The 20768-nt window shown below is 33.0% G+C and overlaps 1 protein-coding gene across 1 annotated transcript; it reads left to right on the top strand.

Moving 5' to 3' along the window:
• The first annotated feature begins 1526 nt into the window (after window positions 1-1526).
• On the top strand, window positions 1527-18269 carry LOC119840427 (probable cytochrome P450 304a1). Its single transcript, XM_038367038.1, has 9 exons — window positions 1527-1646; window positions 2064-2312; window positions 5919-6091; window positions 8958-9230; window positions 9714-9831; window positions 10371-10551; window positions 15322-15439; window positions 16437-16578; window positions 18019-18269. Exons 1-9 carry the CDS (start codon window positions 1553-1555, stop codon window positions 18201-18203), a joined length of 1533 nt encoding a protein of 510 aa, XP_038222966.1. The 5' UTR covers window positions 1527-1552; the 3' UTR covers window positions 18204-18269.
• Window positions 18270-20768: the final 2499 nt, after the last annotated feature.

Genomic DNA, 20768 nt, shown 5'->3' on the forward strand with positions numbered 1-20768 from the left:
TACATAAAATAAGTGAAAAGGTTATCACAAACATTACTCAAAAATTAATAATATTATTTGTGGGTGGATAACCAGCGTGACATTCATAAATTACTAGTTGCTCACCCCGGCTCCGTCTTTAAAACTCTTAAAAAACGATTACCCATGTTCAAACTGAGACAAATAAAATCAAACGAATTACAAGCCGTTCTGGACTTAGCATTTTTTTTAACTGGAGAATACTTATACCTTACCCTTGGTCCCCTAGGGATCCTGGGTTAAGTCAAACTCCACTGCAAAATGTATTACAAACTATCTTCACTGTGTTCCGTCGAGCCGCTTTCATTAGAGTGCTATTTTGGATTCGTTCGCGACCTTCTTGACGTACCAATTTATAACTCTTATAATATAGATATATAACGATAATAAAATGTGAATTTCAAGTGCCAATCTCACAATTATATAACCAGCGAACCTTACTCTTCTGCTTTTGGTGAAATTAGAATAAGATGCCGATATTTGAATTTTAGTTTTATAGCATTGAAATGCTTTTATAAATGAGAAATTTTTTGAAAGAATAGAAAAAATTCGATCACGGGGCGGGATTCGAACCCGCGTTTCTTGCCTAACCGTAGCAACGCCTAGCCTCTCGGCTGATATATTGCTTTATTGACGTGTTCAGCACTTGCAGCAAATTCATCACAGTATTAGAATATATAAAACTATCCAAATTTAGGTTAATTTTAATTTAAGGTATTAAATATTCGACAATTCGCTTAAAACATACTAATGGTCTCATAACCGTGACTTCGTTCGCGTAGTTAACGGCGATTGCCTCCTATCTTTAGACACAAACATCATATGATTATATAGCTCTGTTTCGACGAAAGAAAGATAAACAAGCAATTTATAAGGAAGTGATGACGATTTTTTTGGTCTTAATTGAATGGTGCTACAGGTCTCAAACTATCTCTTTAAAAAACCTCAAAGGGTTCAAATTATATGCCATCTTTGGCGATGGGGCTATTTGGGAAGAAAAAATTTTTTTTTTTATCTACTGAACAAAAATTAATGGTACAAAAGGAATATTAAAGAAATATTTGGCTATTTTATAATTAATCCTGGTGTCATCCTTATCCTTTACTAATAAATGATGAATTATATAGTAATTGAAGAGCGGTGATGTCAATAATGCGCAGATAAATAGAAAAATACAATTTATTCCTTTACCGCTCGCCTCGTTTCGATCCTGAACTTTCCGATTGAAGTCCGAGGTCTTTACTACTGAGCCAGCACTGCTCTACCCATAACCTACATTGCAACTATGAAATTAAACATTTAACATGACATAAATATTATAAAAACACAAGGTATTTACTGTGCTTTCGCTATTTTATATCAGTACAATGTCGTGTTACAAAATTAAGTAATTACGGGTCAAAATGATAGCGGACGGGATCGATTAAAATGTTTACTTTATTTAATGATATATCACTATATTTTAATAATAAACCGAGAGCCTTGCGCTCAGTTATTGTCAGTGGTATAATTGACGTAGTTGTCTGTGTTCAAGATGTTGGGATTGTTAATATTATTATTTATAATATGCTATTTATTGAAATATTCGTACAGCAAAGCGTACGAGCGAGATGACAATTTTCCGCCAGGTTAGTAAAGTTTTTTTATTAGGAAGACAGAAACCGAAGGAAAATTAGAAAGTTAATAAAAAATCTTTTTATTTCTTAGAAAGACATTGGTTTATCCGTAGCATTTAGATGTTTTTGGGATGCTAAGAATACGCTTCAGATTTACGATCTTTCTAAGTTTGTTACATTAGATTTTTATAACTTTTCCATTAATCAATCCTAATATTAATGAAAGTCTTGCCCTTAATACACAAATTCGCTGATTCTAAGCGAATTTGTGTATTAATTTTTGAATAAAACTATTAGCCTTAATCTAACAGCGTATCAAAGTTCAACTAAATCGGTACAATATATTTAGAGCACCTAGAAACACCGATTCAAGTTCGTAACAAAAATGGCGCTAGAGTAACACACATATAATTAAGATTAATTTTACAGGTCCCATTCGTCTTCCAATATACGGTGGTTATTGGATTATCGCTGCCAAAGCGATTAACAATCTCGGCTTGGCCACCATGAGACTCGCTGAAGAGTATAACACCAAAATTGTGGGCATGTACTTGGGGAAGCTGCCGCAGATCCTGGTCAATGACCCGGCGACTATCAAAGAAGTGCTTTCGAGGGAAGAATTCGATGGTCGTCTCGACACAATCTTGGGACGCGCTAGGTCTTATTGGAAGAAGCTGGGTAAATACTTTAACAACCAGTAATATAACAGAAAGTAAACTGTCGTTTCGGGTTGGAATATCCTGTGTTAGTCGGAAAAGGTCGCTTTTTGAATCATCATCAGCCCTTATATGATCCCACTGCTGGGACACAGGCCTCCTATGAGGATTCAGGCCATAATCCACCACGCTGGCCAAGTGCGGGTTGGCAGATGTCAAATGTCGTCGAACTTTTGATTCTCGGACATGCCGGTTTCCTCACGATATTTTCCTTCACCGTTTTAAGCAGTGGTGATATTATCTACATGCGCAAATATATTGAAAAATCAATTTATTTCCAGCACGCTCACCCGATCTCGAAACCCGCTTTTTGAATGTGGACGCATAATTTTAATTCACGGTCACGTTTTTTTGCCAAACTGAAAGCCGAAGAAAGCATTTTTATGAGTCTTTTAAACGAACGGTATTAATTTTGTTTTGATAGACGTATAATATTTGTCTTACGACTTTATGGATGGATGGGATGTAATTAAATAAATAAAATAAATAAGTAAACTTTTTCAATCGACTTCAGATCTACCGACTCGTTGAACTGACTTCTATGATTTTTTTTTAATTTCGGGTTTGTGCCTCCCGTGTCCCATCCAAACATGACACTCCGAAGGTTTACTTTCGGAAAAAGTTACTGTCAGAACGTTTTCCGAAATCCGATCAGCCACCTAGTAGGTAATAGTAGAACTGACTGTGTGTGAACTTTGTGTTCTACTTTACCTTCTCCTCAAGCGCTTATCGCGCTTCTGTATTCTAATGGCAGATCAGACGCTTCGCCCTAAAGGATATCGTTAGGAAGAACAAAAAAATTCCAATAAAACTGTACGGTGACGAAAATAATAAAAAATAAGTGCATTTGTGAGGCCGATGGCCGCGTCGTTCATTGATTCGTTATCCCTTTTTAAAGTTTGTTGGTTTTTTAAAAGATTCTTTTTCTTTTTATACTTCGAGTACCATATTTGAGCTTGTACGGTCGACCTATAGACAGATTTTAAAAGTTTCCATTTGTTTACGTTTCTCCGAACCAATTTGTACAATTTCTGCAAATGAACATTAGTATAATAAAGCTTAGTTCAGCTTAATACATGTAGTTCGATAAATTTGGTATATAATTTCAAAAAATAAACATTATTATAAAAAAGATCAACTACAGAGTTTCCTGCCAGCTCAAAAACTTTTTTGCGGTTGGAAATGGTAATTATCAATCAAATTTATAAGTGCTAGAAGAAGTGCTGGAGGAAGAATTTTCTAATTGTATAAATAAATGATTCTAAATTGAATTTTAAAATAAAAAAACAACCCAAATAAAAATCTAAAAATTCAAATCGGTAGCTTAATTGATATAATATTAATAAAGTGATATTTCAAAACATAATAAACATCATTATTTATTACAAAAATGAGTTTCATATTATGAAACACACAAACGTACATTTAAAAAGCTTCAAATGTCATACCTGTTTTTACGCAGATCAAATACCAAATAAATATGATTTTAATAGCGCGATAATTAAATATTTGAAAAGCAAATAAATTTCTGCTCTTTGATGCATTTCGTAAACATTGACATTTACGATTCGTAAACATATAGTATTATTTTACCATATTATTTTTATTGCATACGTAATATAATATTAGTGCCGCCATTAATAAACGTGTACATTAACAAATATGCGTATAACTCTTTATATTTATGACATCTTTGCTTTGTTATCCATTAAAGAAGTTTCATGAGAGTGACTCACTAAAACAGCATACATCTCACTTCTATTATTATTAAAATAAAAAATAAGGTATATAGATTTGTATACGATATTTTTATATTACCTTTAATGTCACAAATCTAATAAATTAATAACAAAAATATATCAAATGTCGAATTTCCCAGATTTAAAGTTTAGAGGAACATATTCTAATAAGAATATAATATTATATTTCGCTTTCAATTGACCCTTATTTTCCTTAACGAGTATAATTATAATTCTGATAAATAGACAATAATTAATGATAACAGTTTTAATGACATGTTTTGCTTAAAGCTGTGCATGATTAGATGAGAGACAATATGATTGTCCTTATTGCATTTTCTATTAAGATATTACGTAATTAGTTACTCTCTCTTAGAAGCCTATATTCAAGGAAAGAGAAGGCACAAGAACTTTCCCCCCAAAATCCTGTATTTAGTCAAATGTAAATCATCATCATCAGTAGCCGATACTGTTACCGCTATACGGGATGAGGACACGGAGGTCCTATTAGAGAACAAGTTATTTCTAACTAGCTTTTGCCCGCGGCTTCGCACGCGTTTTTTCGGAGTAGTTTAATAGATATTATTATATAAACCTTCCTCTTGAATCACTCTATCTATTAAAAAAAAACCCCATCAAAATCCGTTGCGTAGTTTTAAAAATTTAAGCATACATAAAGACATAGGGACAGAGAAAGATAATTTATATTAAGATTATTAGCTTATAAAAATGATATTACCAATATTATTATATAAATTACTTTAATAATGCTGCCTAATTATACAGTTCCAGCTAAATTGTCTTGATACTAACATATATTTTGCTGCCCGACTTTAAATGCATATTTAATTGACCACTCCAGGATTCGATAGCTGGGTTAAATAAAACATATGCACATGTCAGTTTGGTGCATATAAATCTAATATATAAAATTCTCGTGTCACAGTTTTCGTTGCCATACTCCTCCGAAACGGCTTGACCGATTTTGGTGAAATTTTTTGTGCTTATCCGGTATCTATGAGAATCGGCCATCTATTTTTCATACCCCTAAATGATAAGAGTAAGGCAAAACAGCGTTTGCCGGGTGCAGCTACTACATTATAAAAGGTAATGCTTGTTAATCAAATGACGTCATGAGCCAATTAAACTGAGCTGATATGGTTTTGTAGGTTGCATAATTATATATATATACAGTGAGATAATCTGTAAATTTTTAAGTGTTTCAATAGCATGTCTAGCTAAATAGAGCTAGTTCCCGAGGGTCTACACGTGTAGCAAATTTAATTCAAATCGGTTCAGTGATGCAGACGCGAATGAGAAACAGACAGACAGATTTACTTTTGCATTTATACGTTCAGTTGGGGGCAGTAGAAATTTAATATGTTTTCCGTAATTAAAACAATACGATTAAGATTAAACTGATACATAAATTAAAAATCATTTATTTGCATAATTTGTGCATTATCGTGCTTAATAAGCACATTATGCATAAAATGCATACAAATAATGCCGCTTTGATAATTCTAATTTTTAATTAATAATATAAGTATGAGAACGCACAAACAACATATATATCAGGATGCGATAAATAATTAATTTTCAATTTTTCTTTCAACGTTGACTTTTCAGGTATCAGTGAAATTGCCTCAGTAACCACGTGTCTATGTTGTTTCAATAAGATTTGTTCAATTCCGACCTTTTCTTTTAAAAACTCTTGCTTATTCAAGAAATTTGATCAAGTAGATCACACATAAAGATGTGTCCGAATTTAAATTAACATTAATAAATATTTTTTTCACATGAATACAGGAAACAATATCTTTTTCTAGGAATATTCTTCACTGATGGCTACTTCTGGCATGTACAACGTCGGTACTCGCTACGTTATATGCGGGATTCGGGTTTCGGGCGTCGCAGTGAAACCCTGGAGGCAGCCATAGTCCACGACACCAAGACAATGATTGATATGGTTGTGAATGGCACGAAATATCCTGCTGAAAAGGTATATTCAGTCTATCCATTTTTTCTATTTAAATAATTCGTTTTTATAATCTGTTAAAATAGTTTTTTTCTGATTTATCTGTGGTATTTGCCGCGCTAAAAATGTCTCTGGTAGGTAAACTTCGCGGCTTAGATACATACTAGCTGCGTCCCGCGGTTTCACCCACGTAAGTCCTTATACCGTAGGAATATCAGGCTAAAAAGTTGCCTATATGTTATTCCGGTAGTCCAGCTGTCTACGGACGGAATTTTCATTGCAATCGGTTCAGTAGTTTTGGCGTGAAAGAGCAACAAACACACACATCCTTACAAACTTTCGCATTTATAGTGTTAGTAGGATAGGATAGGGTGAATGATATATGGTAATACTCCTGAAGATGATTACAATAGTCCTTTAAAAACTTTCTTGGTAATAAAAAATACTTATTCAGATACAAAATGGAACCTAGATCATAATCTGCTGAATGGAATCTTGCTCATAAGCAACAGGATTGCAATTGTCATATTATTTCTGTTCTTATATTTTAAAGAGTAAAGATTTTTATGCAAAATATGTATGTAATATTTACCTTTAAAAAGCCGCCACTGCGCTGAGTGGCATAGGCTATTGGTATGTGTACCACGGGCGAAGCCGGGGCTAGCAGCTGGTACATTTATACAAATCGTATTTGAAGGTTATCTGAATTTTATTTCAATAAGTAGGGACTTTCTCAAAGTGTATTTTTTGCGTTGGAATTAAAATTAGTCCCACCAAAATCTCTTAAAATATATTAGCAATATCATATACGTAAATTTTCAACAAAGAATAGATACGATTCTGCGCCATTTCGATCGATAGTCGAAGTAAGAAAGATGGTTGTTATTTTAATTTCATGTAATAGACTGGTAGAGATAATCCATTACTGTAATTCAACAAGACAATTAAAATAAATCATATCCCACCTAAAACATATATCTGAATTCCGAAGAATGACAGCCAATTTAATACTAAGAATATGTTTGATTGTGGACTTGGTGTGAAATAAATAAGCGCCAAGCTTTTTAGAAAAACATTATAAATAAGTAAGTGTGCACCTTACTTTTTTATAAGTACTTTTTTTAATTGTATGTAGAATAACATTCTTAAACTATTTAGGTATGATTAAATTAACAAATCATGTTATGGCGGCATTAAATAAAACTTAAAGAAACGAGAATTGAATCTTATAAACATGATATTCTGTTATATACCTAGTGACATATCATACATTATCGGAATACATTTTAAACAAAACAGTGATATGTATTTCCTTATCAACATCGAAGCTGGCCCAAAAAATATGCTTGCTATCTGATAGGTTTCATAAAGAAGGTTATATATTAATCTACTCGTATCTAACTTACGAATTAAATTTGATATAAATACTATGACTAATTTGAAGCGATACGAGTCCGTTAGGAATAATTAATTTTGGTTATTTTATTTTCGCTTATGATCAGTGCTGTAAAAAGTTCTTATCATTTCAGGCGTTATGTATGTTGAATATAAGGGTCTTAGCGGGAACTAACTAGCCCTGTGCTTCCTGGTCTAAGTCTAGGCGCCGGTATTACTGCCCTATTTACAGCACTAGCGCTTTAAAGAAGCTATTCTTTAGTTTATAAATTAAATGTAGGTATCGCGATTAAGGTAAAAATTAAATTTTGCCTAACAACCGATGTTTGATGGAGCTTTCATACGCTTTTAAATAGGTATGCATTTCCTGCCTGTATAATCGTTTATAACACGGTTTTATGAGCTTCACTTGAATGTTTGTATACTTCCTTTAGCCTCGATTTTGATTTACTTTAAGCGGATAGATTTCAGAAATTTTTTTGAAAGATGAGAAATTTTTAGATAGATTTCATTCAAACACTTATCGAGGATCGTTGACAATACGATGATTTCCTGATGAAGGTCAGATTATCTCATTTTCCTGATATGGATCGTCAGGATTAAATAATTTTCTTACGTATACTCTTTAGAGCGCAAGACATATGATGACATTGATTCTTTCATTAAAGCGTGTTTTCATGTACTTATTTTATCAACTTTGTTTACAGTCACGTATATGGGTGTAAATTTGTATGAAATAACGTAAAGAATGACTACATACCGCCTGTTCTTTTATTGTTTTTGTATATTTTTGCAACTGTTGCTCAGTCTGTCTCTACTTGAGTAGTATTTTTAGTTCGTTTTTCAGATGACAGTTATAATCCAAATCCAAACTAGCTAAATAATCCGGTTCCGGGATTTACCTCGCATAGTTTCTCGCATAGTGTGGAGTCTGGGATAAAAGGTATCCCATGTCCTTTTGCGGGTATTAAACTATCTCCGTACCAAATTTCATCCAAATTGGATTAGTGGATTAGGTGTAAAGAAGATACACTTTCCTTTGCATTTAATTTAAATAATAATTCACTCCATTTATAACCATTTCTATTTATAAAAGTCAAAATAAAGATTTACATTTGCATGAAATTTAAAAATGCGCTATTTTTATCATCTGTTGCCAAAAAAAATCATGGTTTTGAGTTGGAGGTTAAAAAACCTTTCAATAACATAAACAAATAACACGCAACGGGCGGGCGGTGTTTATTTTTAGCACACTAGCTTCATTTTTATCTTGTTTGAATTTTTTTATGACCACCTAAGTAGGTGAACCTAAAACTATAAAATTTTTATGTTAGCAATTGTTTAATGTTAGAGTGGGCAAGTTGCTTGTTCTGATGATGATCGATATTTCATTATTTTTGTCCATTTGGCCATTATTTCAGTCAGGCAATCCATAATACCAGGATGCTGTTTTTGTACGTTTCATTGTGTAACGTTCTATATTCTAAAATTCTAGGAAATTGTCAACGGAAATCTCATATATCTCCCGCATTTCTTCGACGTCCCCTTCATCAATGGTTTGCTTCACGTATTCGTCCGGTCCACGTTGCCCCGGGAAAAGTACTCCGAACTCTGGGAGTTGGGAAAGAAGGCCCTCGTCTTCCAGAGATGTTCTAATGACCTCGGTGGGGCTCTGGTTATCACGCCCTGGCTGAAGGACATCATCCCAAGTTTGTCCGGGTACAACGATTTGATAAAGGGGAACGGCGGACTCGTGAAGTTTTTTGAGGTAATTTTTTTTATTTTGAATCTATTTTAAGACACAATAAAATATATTTTTGAATGATGGCTTGATAAATGTACTTTTGATTTCATTAAAATTTATTTTTGGTAAATACAAAACAAATAATCTACAAACGGCGAAGTACCACACCCCCACAGAAAACCGGTGAGTGGAGGAGCCGGAGGCCTATATCCTTTTCCTTACCCGTCCCTAACCTTTCCTTTATTCCACTCGACAATCATTTCTTAATTCCTTCCCAATTTAAAGTCGGCAATCCATTTTAGAGGCGTAAGGTCTGCTATGGACCTTGCCTCTCTAAATGATCATAGGCCACTGCCCATGTAGCGCTTACCATCAGGCGTCCCACCAGCTCCATTACCGAGTTTGACATAAAAAAAATGTTGAAAAATGTGTTTTCATTAAATTGTACAAATTTGGTAATATGGTGTATAGGGTATACGGGCATAAGAAGTATGATTTAACTTTCAGACTCTTATAAAAGAAGTAATGGAGACACATGATGAGTCTTACGATCGGCACTTCATTGATGCTTATATCACAAAAATGAAGGAGGAAAAACGGACAAACGAACGGACTACATACTCAGGTAACTTAGTTTAATAATTTTTTTCTTTCTTATATTAAAAATGCAGTATGTTTGTTTGTATTGATTAATGTCATGATTATTGTTTCTGGACATAGTCTCTTGACCATTGCAGTATCTGGCCTCTTGGCTAGATAGTGATATAGGCTTTCTTATATCGCGGGGAACATCACGTCACGGGCGAAGTTTGAAAGGAAATCGTTGTCATTGGGACCCAATTAGAAACTCCGTTCCCATAAACGTTGTTGATCTATTTTGTAGAAAATAATTATAGACCATGTTCGTATTATGGTTTGGCGCTTGCCTAAAACAGAGGGAAAATTTTTACAACACACGCTTGAAAAAATATTGAAATTAAATTGGAACTGAAATTAAACTTTAACTCTTCAAGTCCAGAGTGAATAGGCTTCTCCTAGGCAGGCGTGCCCATTCATAGATCGCACCCCTGCTTAACATCAGGTAGGATAGCGGTCAAACGTCTGCCTATTAAATTATAAAAAAAAAACTGACAAAAGTTGCAAATAATGCCTGACATGTTCTAGTGGAGCAGCTCGCTCTGATCTGCACGGACTACGCCTTCCCCACGGCGAGCGCCGTCGAGATGGTGTTGACGTTGCTGGTGGAACAGATTTTGCTGAAACCGGAACTTCAGGAAAAGATCCACGAGGAAATAGACAGGGTTGTGGGGAGAGACCGCACACCAACGTTGGACGATAGAGCTAAGTAGGTAATTTTGTGTGTGTTTGTACACTTGTGTGTGAGCATATGTTTTGTTATAGAATACAAGCCAGTCACTCCCCAGTCCTCCAGCATACTCCTCCGAAATGGCTGGACCGATTCTGATGAAGTTTTGTGTATCGGGTTGGTTTGAGAATTTGTCAACATGTATTTTACTCTAAGCGTTAAGAGTAAGGCAGAGCAGCGTTTGCCGGGTCAGCTATTATATTTATAATCAAGTTTAATAGATAAACGTTATCCTTATAATTGATCCTAACGTTCGGTGACATAAAAGTTCAGGATGGTTTGTCGGTTCTAATCCCGGGTGTAGCAAGCGAATTTTCGGAAATCTTTTGATGCTGTTTTTTGAACTGTTTCCTTTAAGTAAAGTTTTCTACCTTCAGTATTAAGAGTACTTCCAGTTGCCATTATAAAAATCAACTTTTTTCTTATCTCCTTAGTGACGTTGTTTCGTTGCAAAATATTATATTAATCGTAACAAATACACATTTGTTATGAACAAAATTGTATTTTCCAATATTTTCGATAGATAAACAGGCAATGGCTTTAAACTAGAAGTGAACAATAATATTAATATTTAATCTGCGATTGAGATTGATAGACATTGTTCATATTATCGAAATCAACAAATAATTTGGATTACAATTACCTCATGAAATCATAATTGATGATTTAAGCCTATGATTTCCCTGCTGAAAGAACTGTAGGGGAAACTCGGCAAAGTAGTACAATTTTCGTATAAAAATTAACAAAAAGTTTATATTTTACTTTCCTTTTAATACACCAGCAAGGAGAAGGTTGGTTCAAAAACTACATTTTTACCTTAAAAACAAACTAAGGTCTTGAAGTTTACCCTGATTAAGTAGATGGAATAATAAGCTGTTTTCCAACAGAAGCATTAATTTTTTTATCCTAAATAGGCAAGTTCTACTCTCCTTTTCTCCCTCTCTCTACGTTTAACTCTAATCTTTAGATAGGCTTATCCCTACATTATCATATTATCTTTAATCAGATTTAGCAATTATTGTTTTTTTTTTTCAATCAATTCCTTGATTTGTGTATAATCATCGTGATGACCTTAATAGATCTATCTAATGGAAATTTTTTTTATTACAAAGTATGCACTTCAACTGATTAGATCACAATAACTATTCAAAATTTACAAACAATTTTAATTTACAAAATTTACAAATTGTAACTTGTACGTATGTTTGTAATGGTTTTACACAAATACTACTGGACCGAATTCAATAATTCTTTCACCATTAGAACGCTGCATCTTCAATTAGCTATATTTTAGTTTGTTTTTATCCCGGATCAATCAGGAAGGAGCCTGAACGAGTGTCAAATTTGTTATAAGGTACACAGGTAAATATTTTGCAAGCATTCTCATGTCCCTATCTAGATATAGACTTTTCAATTATTCAAGATATTTATCGCATATAATTGTGTGTATGATATGCAAAAATAGATCGAAACATATTTAGAACTACATAAGTTCAATTTGATAACAACTAATACAATAATTCTGTTATGATTCAAACGCTTCAGGGCCCGTAATAAAACAGTGATTTATTGATAAAGTACTGCATGTATTTAAATAATCTCGTGATATGCCTCTTGACCTCAATATTATACTAATGATTAAGGTCGATTGATATAACATACTAATTCATTATTTAAAGCTTAACCAAGTGTCGATTAGGCTTTGATAATAGCGAAACAAATCAGGTGAAGTAAAATGGAAATTACTTCAGATGTATATTAATTTTCTATGTATGTAAAAAAAAATCCAGTAATAGTAATGCTTTATTTAGTAACTAGGTTTTGTCCTTTGCCTTAAGGTCGCCTGGAAGAGATAGCTTTGAGTGATGAAACAGCAGTTTGAAGTTAGCTTATATGTTATTTTTTGTTACTTATATTTTTAGACCTTTTGAACTATAAAGCAAAAACGTTCTAATAAATTCAAAATTTGCTATCTAGATAGGTCGCGAGCATGCGATGCTTGAGTCACATATTAGAATAATCAATAAATTAACTTTAGCTTAATTCAATTTCATATGTGTATAATAGAATACACTGTTAGATTAGGATCTATGTCGCGAGATTGTTATCTGTGCAAAAATTGGAATCTGTAACTAGGGTTGCCACCTTTTCCTTTTCAAAACATTGTATAAAGTATTTTATTATTTATAACACCATTGGGATATGCAAATAAAACATAGTAGTATTTTCAAATTATTTTTAAAATAACTGCAAGATATTTAAATGAACGTTAAGCATTAATTATTATTTCAAAGTAATTTAATACGTCCAATATTTTGTACCTTACCGCAATGAATAGTATTATGGTAAATATAATTTTCCTTAATGTCGGAGTTGCCGAGACGAAAAACCGTAAAGTTACCGATGAAAATGTATTATATTACAATTGAGTGAAATAAACAGGATACTATATAATATAATACGGGTAGCAACCCTATATGTAACATCCTGCTTACAATTTAACGCATTATTTTCGGTAGATTATAATCCATTGCATAGATTGATTGAAATCTTACAGTTTCCACAATCTTATGGTGACATATACTATACATATGTCCAGACCATATCTTTTAACCTTTATTGTAAAATACAAAAATTATAAGCACAAGATAAATTCGGACTAGTCTCTAATGATTGCCCAGGTAGATAGCCATAACCGTTAATAACTCAGTGCCATTACATAAATTGTATTTAATTTACGACGTACAAAATTTCTTCTTGATTGCTTCCTGAAATCTATGTTTGCATCGCTAACTTCGTATCATCAACTGGCCTATACCACTCCGTTAATGTGTATTATGCATCTCAAAACACAATCGTACATGTGCGTGCGGGTAGCATGGGAAGGATGTACACATATAATCCAATAGAGAAAATGGATCAGGGATTTTTTGATTGTTTTAAACGTAATTAGCGTATTAAAATCTATAAGTTTCGTTGAGCATAGCACACCTTCGCCGGGACATCCTTTATAAATGAAAGCGGGAAAGTTGATCTCTATACTTAATCCGACAGGAGACAGTTGTCGGATATTAATTTTTTTACAATATGGTAAATAGGTTTTTTAGTGTCGTCGTTTTTCATAAAGAGGGATACATGCTTTGCTTCACGTATATATTAGTATCTTCATTATGTAAAGATTATAAAGGTAAATTTGATAATATTTGCTCTGTGTTTCAATAGCACTTCATATTACCAAGACTTTAATCTTTATGCTTATTTGCTATGTTCTTAGTTTCAAGTGCCTGTAGAAGGTCGTATAATACTTATTCGGAATTGGTTTGACAAAAGGGACTTCACAAAAGTCGATTAAATGTGAAAAAGATACGTAAACTGTTGTTGTTGATTTTTAAATATTATAACTTTTTGACCTGGTGACCTAAAAACCAAGGATTGTATTGCTGTTGAGCTGAAATATCACCTAGTCTTCCATACTTCTCTTGCTTATGAGTGAAGTGAGTGAATCTATCAATTTACAATTTTATTTTAGTATCTACTAGATGAGATTACTCTAACCAAAGTTGACTGATTTTAGATGACTTTACACAAACTATAACATATTCCATAATACGTACTTATGCATATTGTTATTAACCTAATCTCCAATTGACAGGTAAAACACAATTTTACTCCTATAAATATATATTTGCTGTTTAATTCACGTATCCCTAGGCGTTTACTGTGAGACATAACAATAAACTTTACAATTTAATCGTATAATAATCATGATAGTATCAACAATTTCTACGTCCTTTGCTGATAAAGTAATTATTTAATAGTTTTTTGCAAAGAGTAAGCGATAATGCGGCATTGAAGTAAAGTTGAGTGGACCAAAGGTCTTTCACATTCACACTGATTAACATAAATGCATTGAATATGTATGTGGGATTATTATAGGGAATAATGTGTCGCATTTAGTATTGCTTTCTGGTTTCTGCTTCCTCGATGCGTTATCTTGAATAAAGTTTCATTTTAAAAAGCCTTTTATTATCGCGTTTGGTGTGCTGGAGAATTGTTATTGCACTTGGGATAATCTAAATATTAGTGAGTTTGCGATGTTGTAGGAGGTTATCTCAGAGACTTCTTCTTTATTGGATACTAGCTGCGCCCTGCGGTTTTACCCGCGTAAGTCCATATCCCGTAGGAATATCGGGATACAAAGTTGCCTATATGTTATTCCAGTTGTCCAGCTGTCTACGTACCATATTTCATTGCAATCGGTTCAGTAGTTTTTGCGTGAAATAGCAACAAAAACACACACGTCCTTACAAACTTTCGCATTTATAATAGTAGGATGTACGTGATACCTGAGTGCTGTAGGCTACATACGTATTTCGGGCGAAGCCGGAGCGAACTAATCTAATCTAAGTACATATATATAAATCAAAGGTGACTGACTGACATAGTGATCTATCAATGCACAGCCCAAATCACTGGACGTATCGGGCTGAAATTTGGCATGCAGATAGATTTTATGACGTCGGCATCCGCAAAGATAGGATTTTGATAAATTTTACCCCAAAGGAGATAAAATAGGGAATGAAAGTTGGTACCATAAAAATTTACTAAGACGCGTGCGGCGAAGCTGCGGGCAACAGTTAGTTATTCATAAATTTTGTCGATCTAATCTCCAAGCAAGAGTTGAGTAAACATTCAACGTCGGCGGAATTAATAAGGATCTTATTAAAATTGTGATTACTGTGTTTTTAGAATGCCATACACAGAGGCGTGTATTCGAGAGATACTGCGGTATGAAACGTTGGTCCCGCTAGGTGTCGCCCACAGAGCCATGGTTGATACAAAACTGCAGGGCTATGATATACCAAAGGTAAACGACCTAATCCCACCATACTGTATATAAATATGTGTTATATATACCTAATTTGCTCGTATTAAATTAACAATTTATATACAAGGAAAGGTTAAAAAACTGGCATATCATTCTATGGCTAATTTTAATTTTTAAACTGATAACTGTCACTTTCTTGGTGAGATATTAGACATTTATTATTAAGCTTATTATTATTGGAATAATAAGTTTTATACTTTAATTATGTATAAATTCATTGTATCGTCGTAACAATAAATTATTAATAAATTCCGTTACAATTGAACAGCTTTATTCCGCAAGTCAATAACCTAGCCTTGGCAATATTTCGTTGATAAATATCGATGCCAAAAAGAATTTAACTTTTTTAAATACTTAATAGCTACGTGATTAAATGTTGTATTTAGCATAATTTCGACCAATTTACAAAATCATTTATTTATTAGAGAAACACGGAATGCATATTATATTGTGTTGTCATTGGACCCGCAGCAAGTCGTCGTTGTAGGAAAAGGGTCATGGCAAAAAAAAACTTAAAAATGCTCTAAAGACGAAGTCGTCGGCTAAAATAAGAATAATATTACTAGTTATGAAGGGACAATATCAAATTGACAGTATTTTTTGCATTTCGAAGGCGATTTCTTTTTTTTAATAACGTTGACAACTTTAGGATGATATATAGGTTATACTTACGACTAACTCCATTCAAATAATAAGATGATTAAATTTGCTAAGTAGATTTCAACTTAATCTCAAATTTATTTATGTTTAGAATTCTCAGTATCTTAACATCATTAATAGACAAGCAAAATGCGTCAACTAAAATTTTAATTCTTATACCAAAGACTATACTTATATATACTTAACAAGATATTTAAATACTTTGAAAACAATTAAATATTAAGGCAATTCAATGTCCTAAAGAACCTTAAACCTAGAAAAATTTTCATTATAAATGTACGTTTTTTCATTTCAATAAAAAATGTTTATTTTCCAGGATACTTCGGTGTCTGTTAATTTGCTAAGTCTACATACGGATAAAAAAATATGGGGCGACCCTGAAAACTTCAGACCTGAAAGATATATCGTCGATGGCAAGCTAGAAGTGAGGGAAGATAAGGCGCTGCCTTTTGGAGCGGGTTTGTATTACCACAGATAATGATACCTTACCCTTTCAAATCCTATCGCGGAGGCAGGTCTTTAATTCTAGTAGTGAAATAAAATAGTATTTAACATTTGCTTATAATAACTAAGTAAAATATTAATTAATTATATTACGTGTGGATAAATTTTTAATGGATAAACCCTTTTTCATATTTTTTAAATACATTAACTTATGACATTCATTACGTATGGAATTAAAATCAATAGTTTTAAAGAAATTCTTTGAGGTGAAAACTTTTTGCTTAGTTTTACTAATAGTAATGAAAATTAAATTATTCACTTTTTGTTTGTTTCAAGGTAAATGTAAATTATGATACATCATGATTGAATATTTAAAAATTCATACTCAATTATACTTTACGTAAAAATGGGAGATGTTGGCATAAGTTAAGAATTTACTGTCATGGTACCAAAAAAATACTATATATGCTTTTGAGGTTCTGTACCCAAAAGGTAAAAGACTTTATTAGTAAGATACAATACGGACTATTAAAGAAAAAAGGTTCCATTTATTATCCCTTGTTTAAATAAGTTTAACTAACTATCGTAAGGCTTGGTCGGAAGTCTAAATTCCAACAACTTAAGATGCTGTCAAGAAGCTCGGGTGTTTGTGTTAATGACTGATAAACGAACGTGGTGAGCTGGTTCATGATTGGAACGCATTTTTAATTCTATATAAAAAGATATCAGAACATGATCCCGCTACTTCCATGTTTAATTGTTGCAGAGAATGAAAACTGTAACGCAAAAGGCGCTTAATAAAAGCAATTAATTAAGACATGGAATTTTAATCATTTAATTCTTATATATGAATTTTAATCTAATTCGTTATTTCTAAGCCCCTCCGCTAATACTGTCGGCGATGTTATGTTTGACTGATTTATCTGTATGTTTGTCTGGGTTTATGGCTGTGTCTATCTGTGTCATGACTGGCATCGTAGATCCGTAATGGAGGAACGGATATGATTTTCTTCTATTTAAATATTTTTATTACAACCCCCAATACGTGTACCTTCGTGGGGTGCCGGAGTAAGAATAGCACCTCACCCAATCATCCCGTGGGTGTCGTAAGAGGCGACAAAGGGGTTTTATCAAAAAATGGGCAGCAGCATTTTCTGATTCTTACCACCACTATTATGAACTGCGCTCGCTAACCCGCCTGCCAAGCGTGGCGAGTAATGTCAAAATCCCCCCATTAAACTTATGTTCAGGAAAAAAAATCCCCCCAATATGTTATCAAATGAAAGGGCTTGATAAGTAGAAAAAATAAACTACGATAAATTTCAAATACAATATGACCAGATAAACAAAATGGTTTTGGAGGATTTATATATTTTCAATTGAACTTAGTTCTTGCTATTACAATAGATAATATAATACTATACTTGTTACTGTAATTCAAATGAAATTTATAGGTAGACGGCTGTGCGCCGGCGAGACTTACGCTCGGCAGGGCATGTTTCTAGTGTTCGCTGCCTTCATGCAAGCGTTCCACGTCTCCACAGCTGACGGCAAACCCCTGCAGAAGCCAGCCAAGAGGATTCAGGGAATCATCACCACAATACCGGAGTTTTGGGTCCGGGTGACACAGCGGAGTTGAGCGCTGATGAGAGAAGATTGGTTGGTAAAAAGGTAGTAATATTAAACGATAAATACCAAACATCTAAACCCATTCGTTGTATTTTCTTCCTTGAATAAGTAATTATATTTATTCAACAAGGAATTATTATATTTCGCCCTTTGTTTCTTTTTGTTGGAGTGCAATAGGTCTATTAATAATAAATACTTATTATTATTGAAGAGTAGTAGTTATTACTATATACAACATTTTTAAGAAATATAAATATTTAAAGACCAATAAATTATATAGACAGATAGTGCTTACTATAAACAATTAAAGCTTTTTTTCTTGTAGAATCTCCCAGTAACATTATAATAATCAAACCACAGATAATACCATACCTACTAATACACAATAGCACTCTACATTTAAATAAGTAATAGTTTTCATAAGCTACCTGTTACTGTTTAAAATCATCAAATGCTACAGTAACATATTTTTTTTTATGCTTTTAAAATTCTTTCACAGTTTAAAATATCTAATTGCTGAGAAATTTTGAAACAATACAAAAAATTTTATCACAAGGCAGGATTCTTCTTCTTTGGATTCGGAACCCGCGTCTTTTGCCAAACCGTAGCAACGCCTAGCCTCTCGGCCACCCGTGGTCCCGCCACAGTAATCGGATCCGTGATCCTTGAACCGCCTTGTGATCAAATTTTTTCTATTTCAAAATTTCTAATTTATAATGCATTTTAAGGCAATGAAAAAAAAATTAAATTTATGAAATTTTTTATGATTTTAATTAGTATGATAATTAGTGATTATAATTTTAGAAAATATGGTTTATATAAATTGTAATTTTTTTGTTAATACCTTTGTAACTCAAAACAGCTTTTCACTTTTCTATTAATGTTTATTGGAAACATAACCTTATATAAAACTGAAAATACATTATTCACTATTTCGTCAATCAAATATTCATACACCTACCAATTTGTAAATATTTACAAACAAAATGCACAATTTTACAACCTTAAAAAAGAAAAAACATTTCTGGCAACACACGCGTGGACAATATTTATCGCTGGCCATAAACAAATCAACGAAACCTTAAGAAATCCTTTAAACTTTTTGTGCCAAGGTAGCGTGCCAGTATACAAAAAAAAATATATAAAAACAAATTATCATATTATTATTTTGCTATCTAACATCGCAATGTATCACAGAAATACGAATTTTACTATGTATATAATAATTGGCAATTAAATATTCATGGGAGGTAATGGTAATGCAATTATATTTGTGTTGTATTAAATTGCATTTTGTAAAGAAGTATACTTGAGTAATGTATGTTTTAGCTAAAGTTTAATACCAAAAATAGTTGTTATTAAATATTGTTGTATGTTTTTTTTTATATAAAAGCGACAATGTTCGTATCTACTTATCGGTAGGACTATAATGTACTATTGTATCTCAATCAAGTTATTTTCTCTATACTAGTCATATAAAGAATGACCTATACAACACATATATATTTTTTGTGATAGTTGGCAATAAAGCTTGAGGGTCGCTTTATGGTAAGCGATCAGCATCGCCCATAAACATTTACGGAGATTATATCCCTGTGCGAATGGATAGCCAGCTTTGCTGGATAAGATGAAAAAAGGAAATATTGTTAGAGCATGCATATTGATATAATATATATTTATCTGTATATCGGAAAATGTACAAATTGCATGTTTATTATTATTATTGTAATTTTTTTACATATTAAATGAATTTTGATTATATTCCGAGGAGTTTTATTATTATACTGTACTAGCAGTCCGCCCCGGCTTCGCCCGTGGTACATGTATACCCTATAGCCTTCCTCAATAAGTGGGCTATCTAACACTGAAAGAATTTTTCAAACCGGATCAGTAGTTCCTGAGATTAGTGCGTTCAAACAACAAACTCTACAGCTTTATAATATTAGTATAGATGAGCTGCGCGGCATAGTACCTCGCTGATCTACACCCTCCTCTCCGCGTCGCTCGCACGCCACGCCTCTGCTCCTGGCAGCGACATGTTTTGAACATCGTGCGGCGCGGGTGATTTTTGTCGGTGTTATTTTAAAATTGTAATATCTTTTAAGGTGTTCATTGAAATTAAATGACGTCAAAGACAATATTGTTCACAATTAAATACTCTTCATCAATAACATATTTATTTGGATAAAGATTAATATTATTACGTTGTTACAACTCTTACAAATAATGCATTAAATTCGACCATATTTGATTACCCTAAAAATGATTCTAATAAGGTAACCTTAAAAGATAGACATATACTGTTGCGGACTTTTTTTTAGATCATTTTAAGAGGAATAATTCTTTCGTACATATATTTTTCGTATCTTGAACCGTTTTCGCAGCGCACGCAATAGAAGCCCTGAAGAATGAATAATTTTTCCCGTTTTGTCCACATTTTTCGTTATTTTTTCGCCCCTAATAGTTGCAGCGTGATGTTATATAGCCTATAGCCTTCCTCGATAAACGTACTATTCAACACAAAAAGAATTATTCAAATCGGACCAGTAGTTCCGGAGATTAGCGCGTTCAAACA

This window comes from Zerene cesonia, chromosome 6 (genome assembly GCF_012273895.1).
Source record: "Zerene cesonia ecotype Mississippi chromosome 6, Zerene_cesonia_1.1, whole genome shotgun sequence".
In the NCBI taxonomy this organism is placed as follows: Eukaryota; Metazoa; Arthropoda; class Insecta; order Lepidoptera; family Pieridae; genus Zerene; species Zerene cesonia.

Excerpts from the sequence above, each read along its gene's own strand:
- LOC119840427 (XM_038367038.1), top strand. The coding sequence starts at position 1,553 with ATGTTGGGATTGTTAATATTATTATTTATAATATGCTATTTATTGAAA. Across the intron at positions 10,552-15,321 it reads ACGTTGGACGATAGAGCTAA|AATGCCATACACAGAGGCGT; the intron begins GTAGGTAATTTT and ends CTGTGTTTTTAG. Across the intron at positions 15,440-16,436 it reads AGGGCTATGATATACCAAAG|GATACTTCGGTGTCTGTTAA; the intron begins GTAAACGACCTA and ends TTTATTTTCCAG.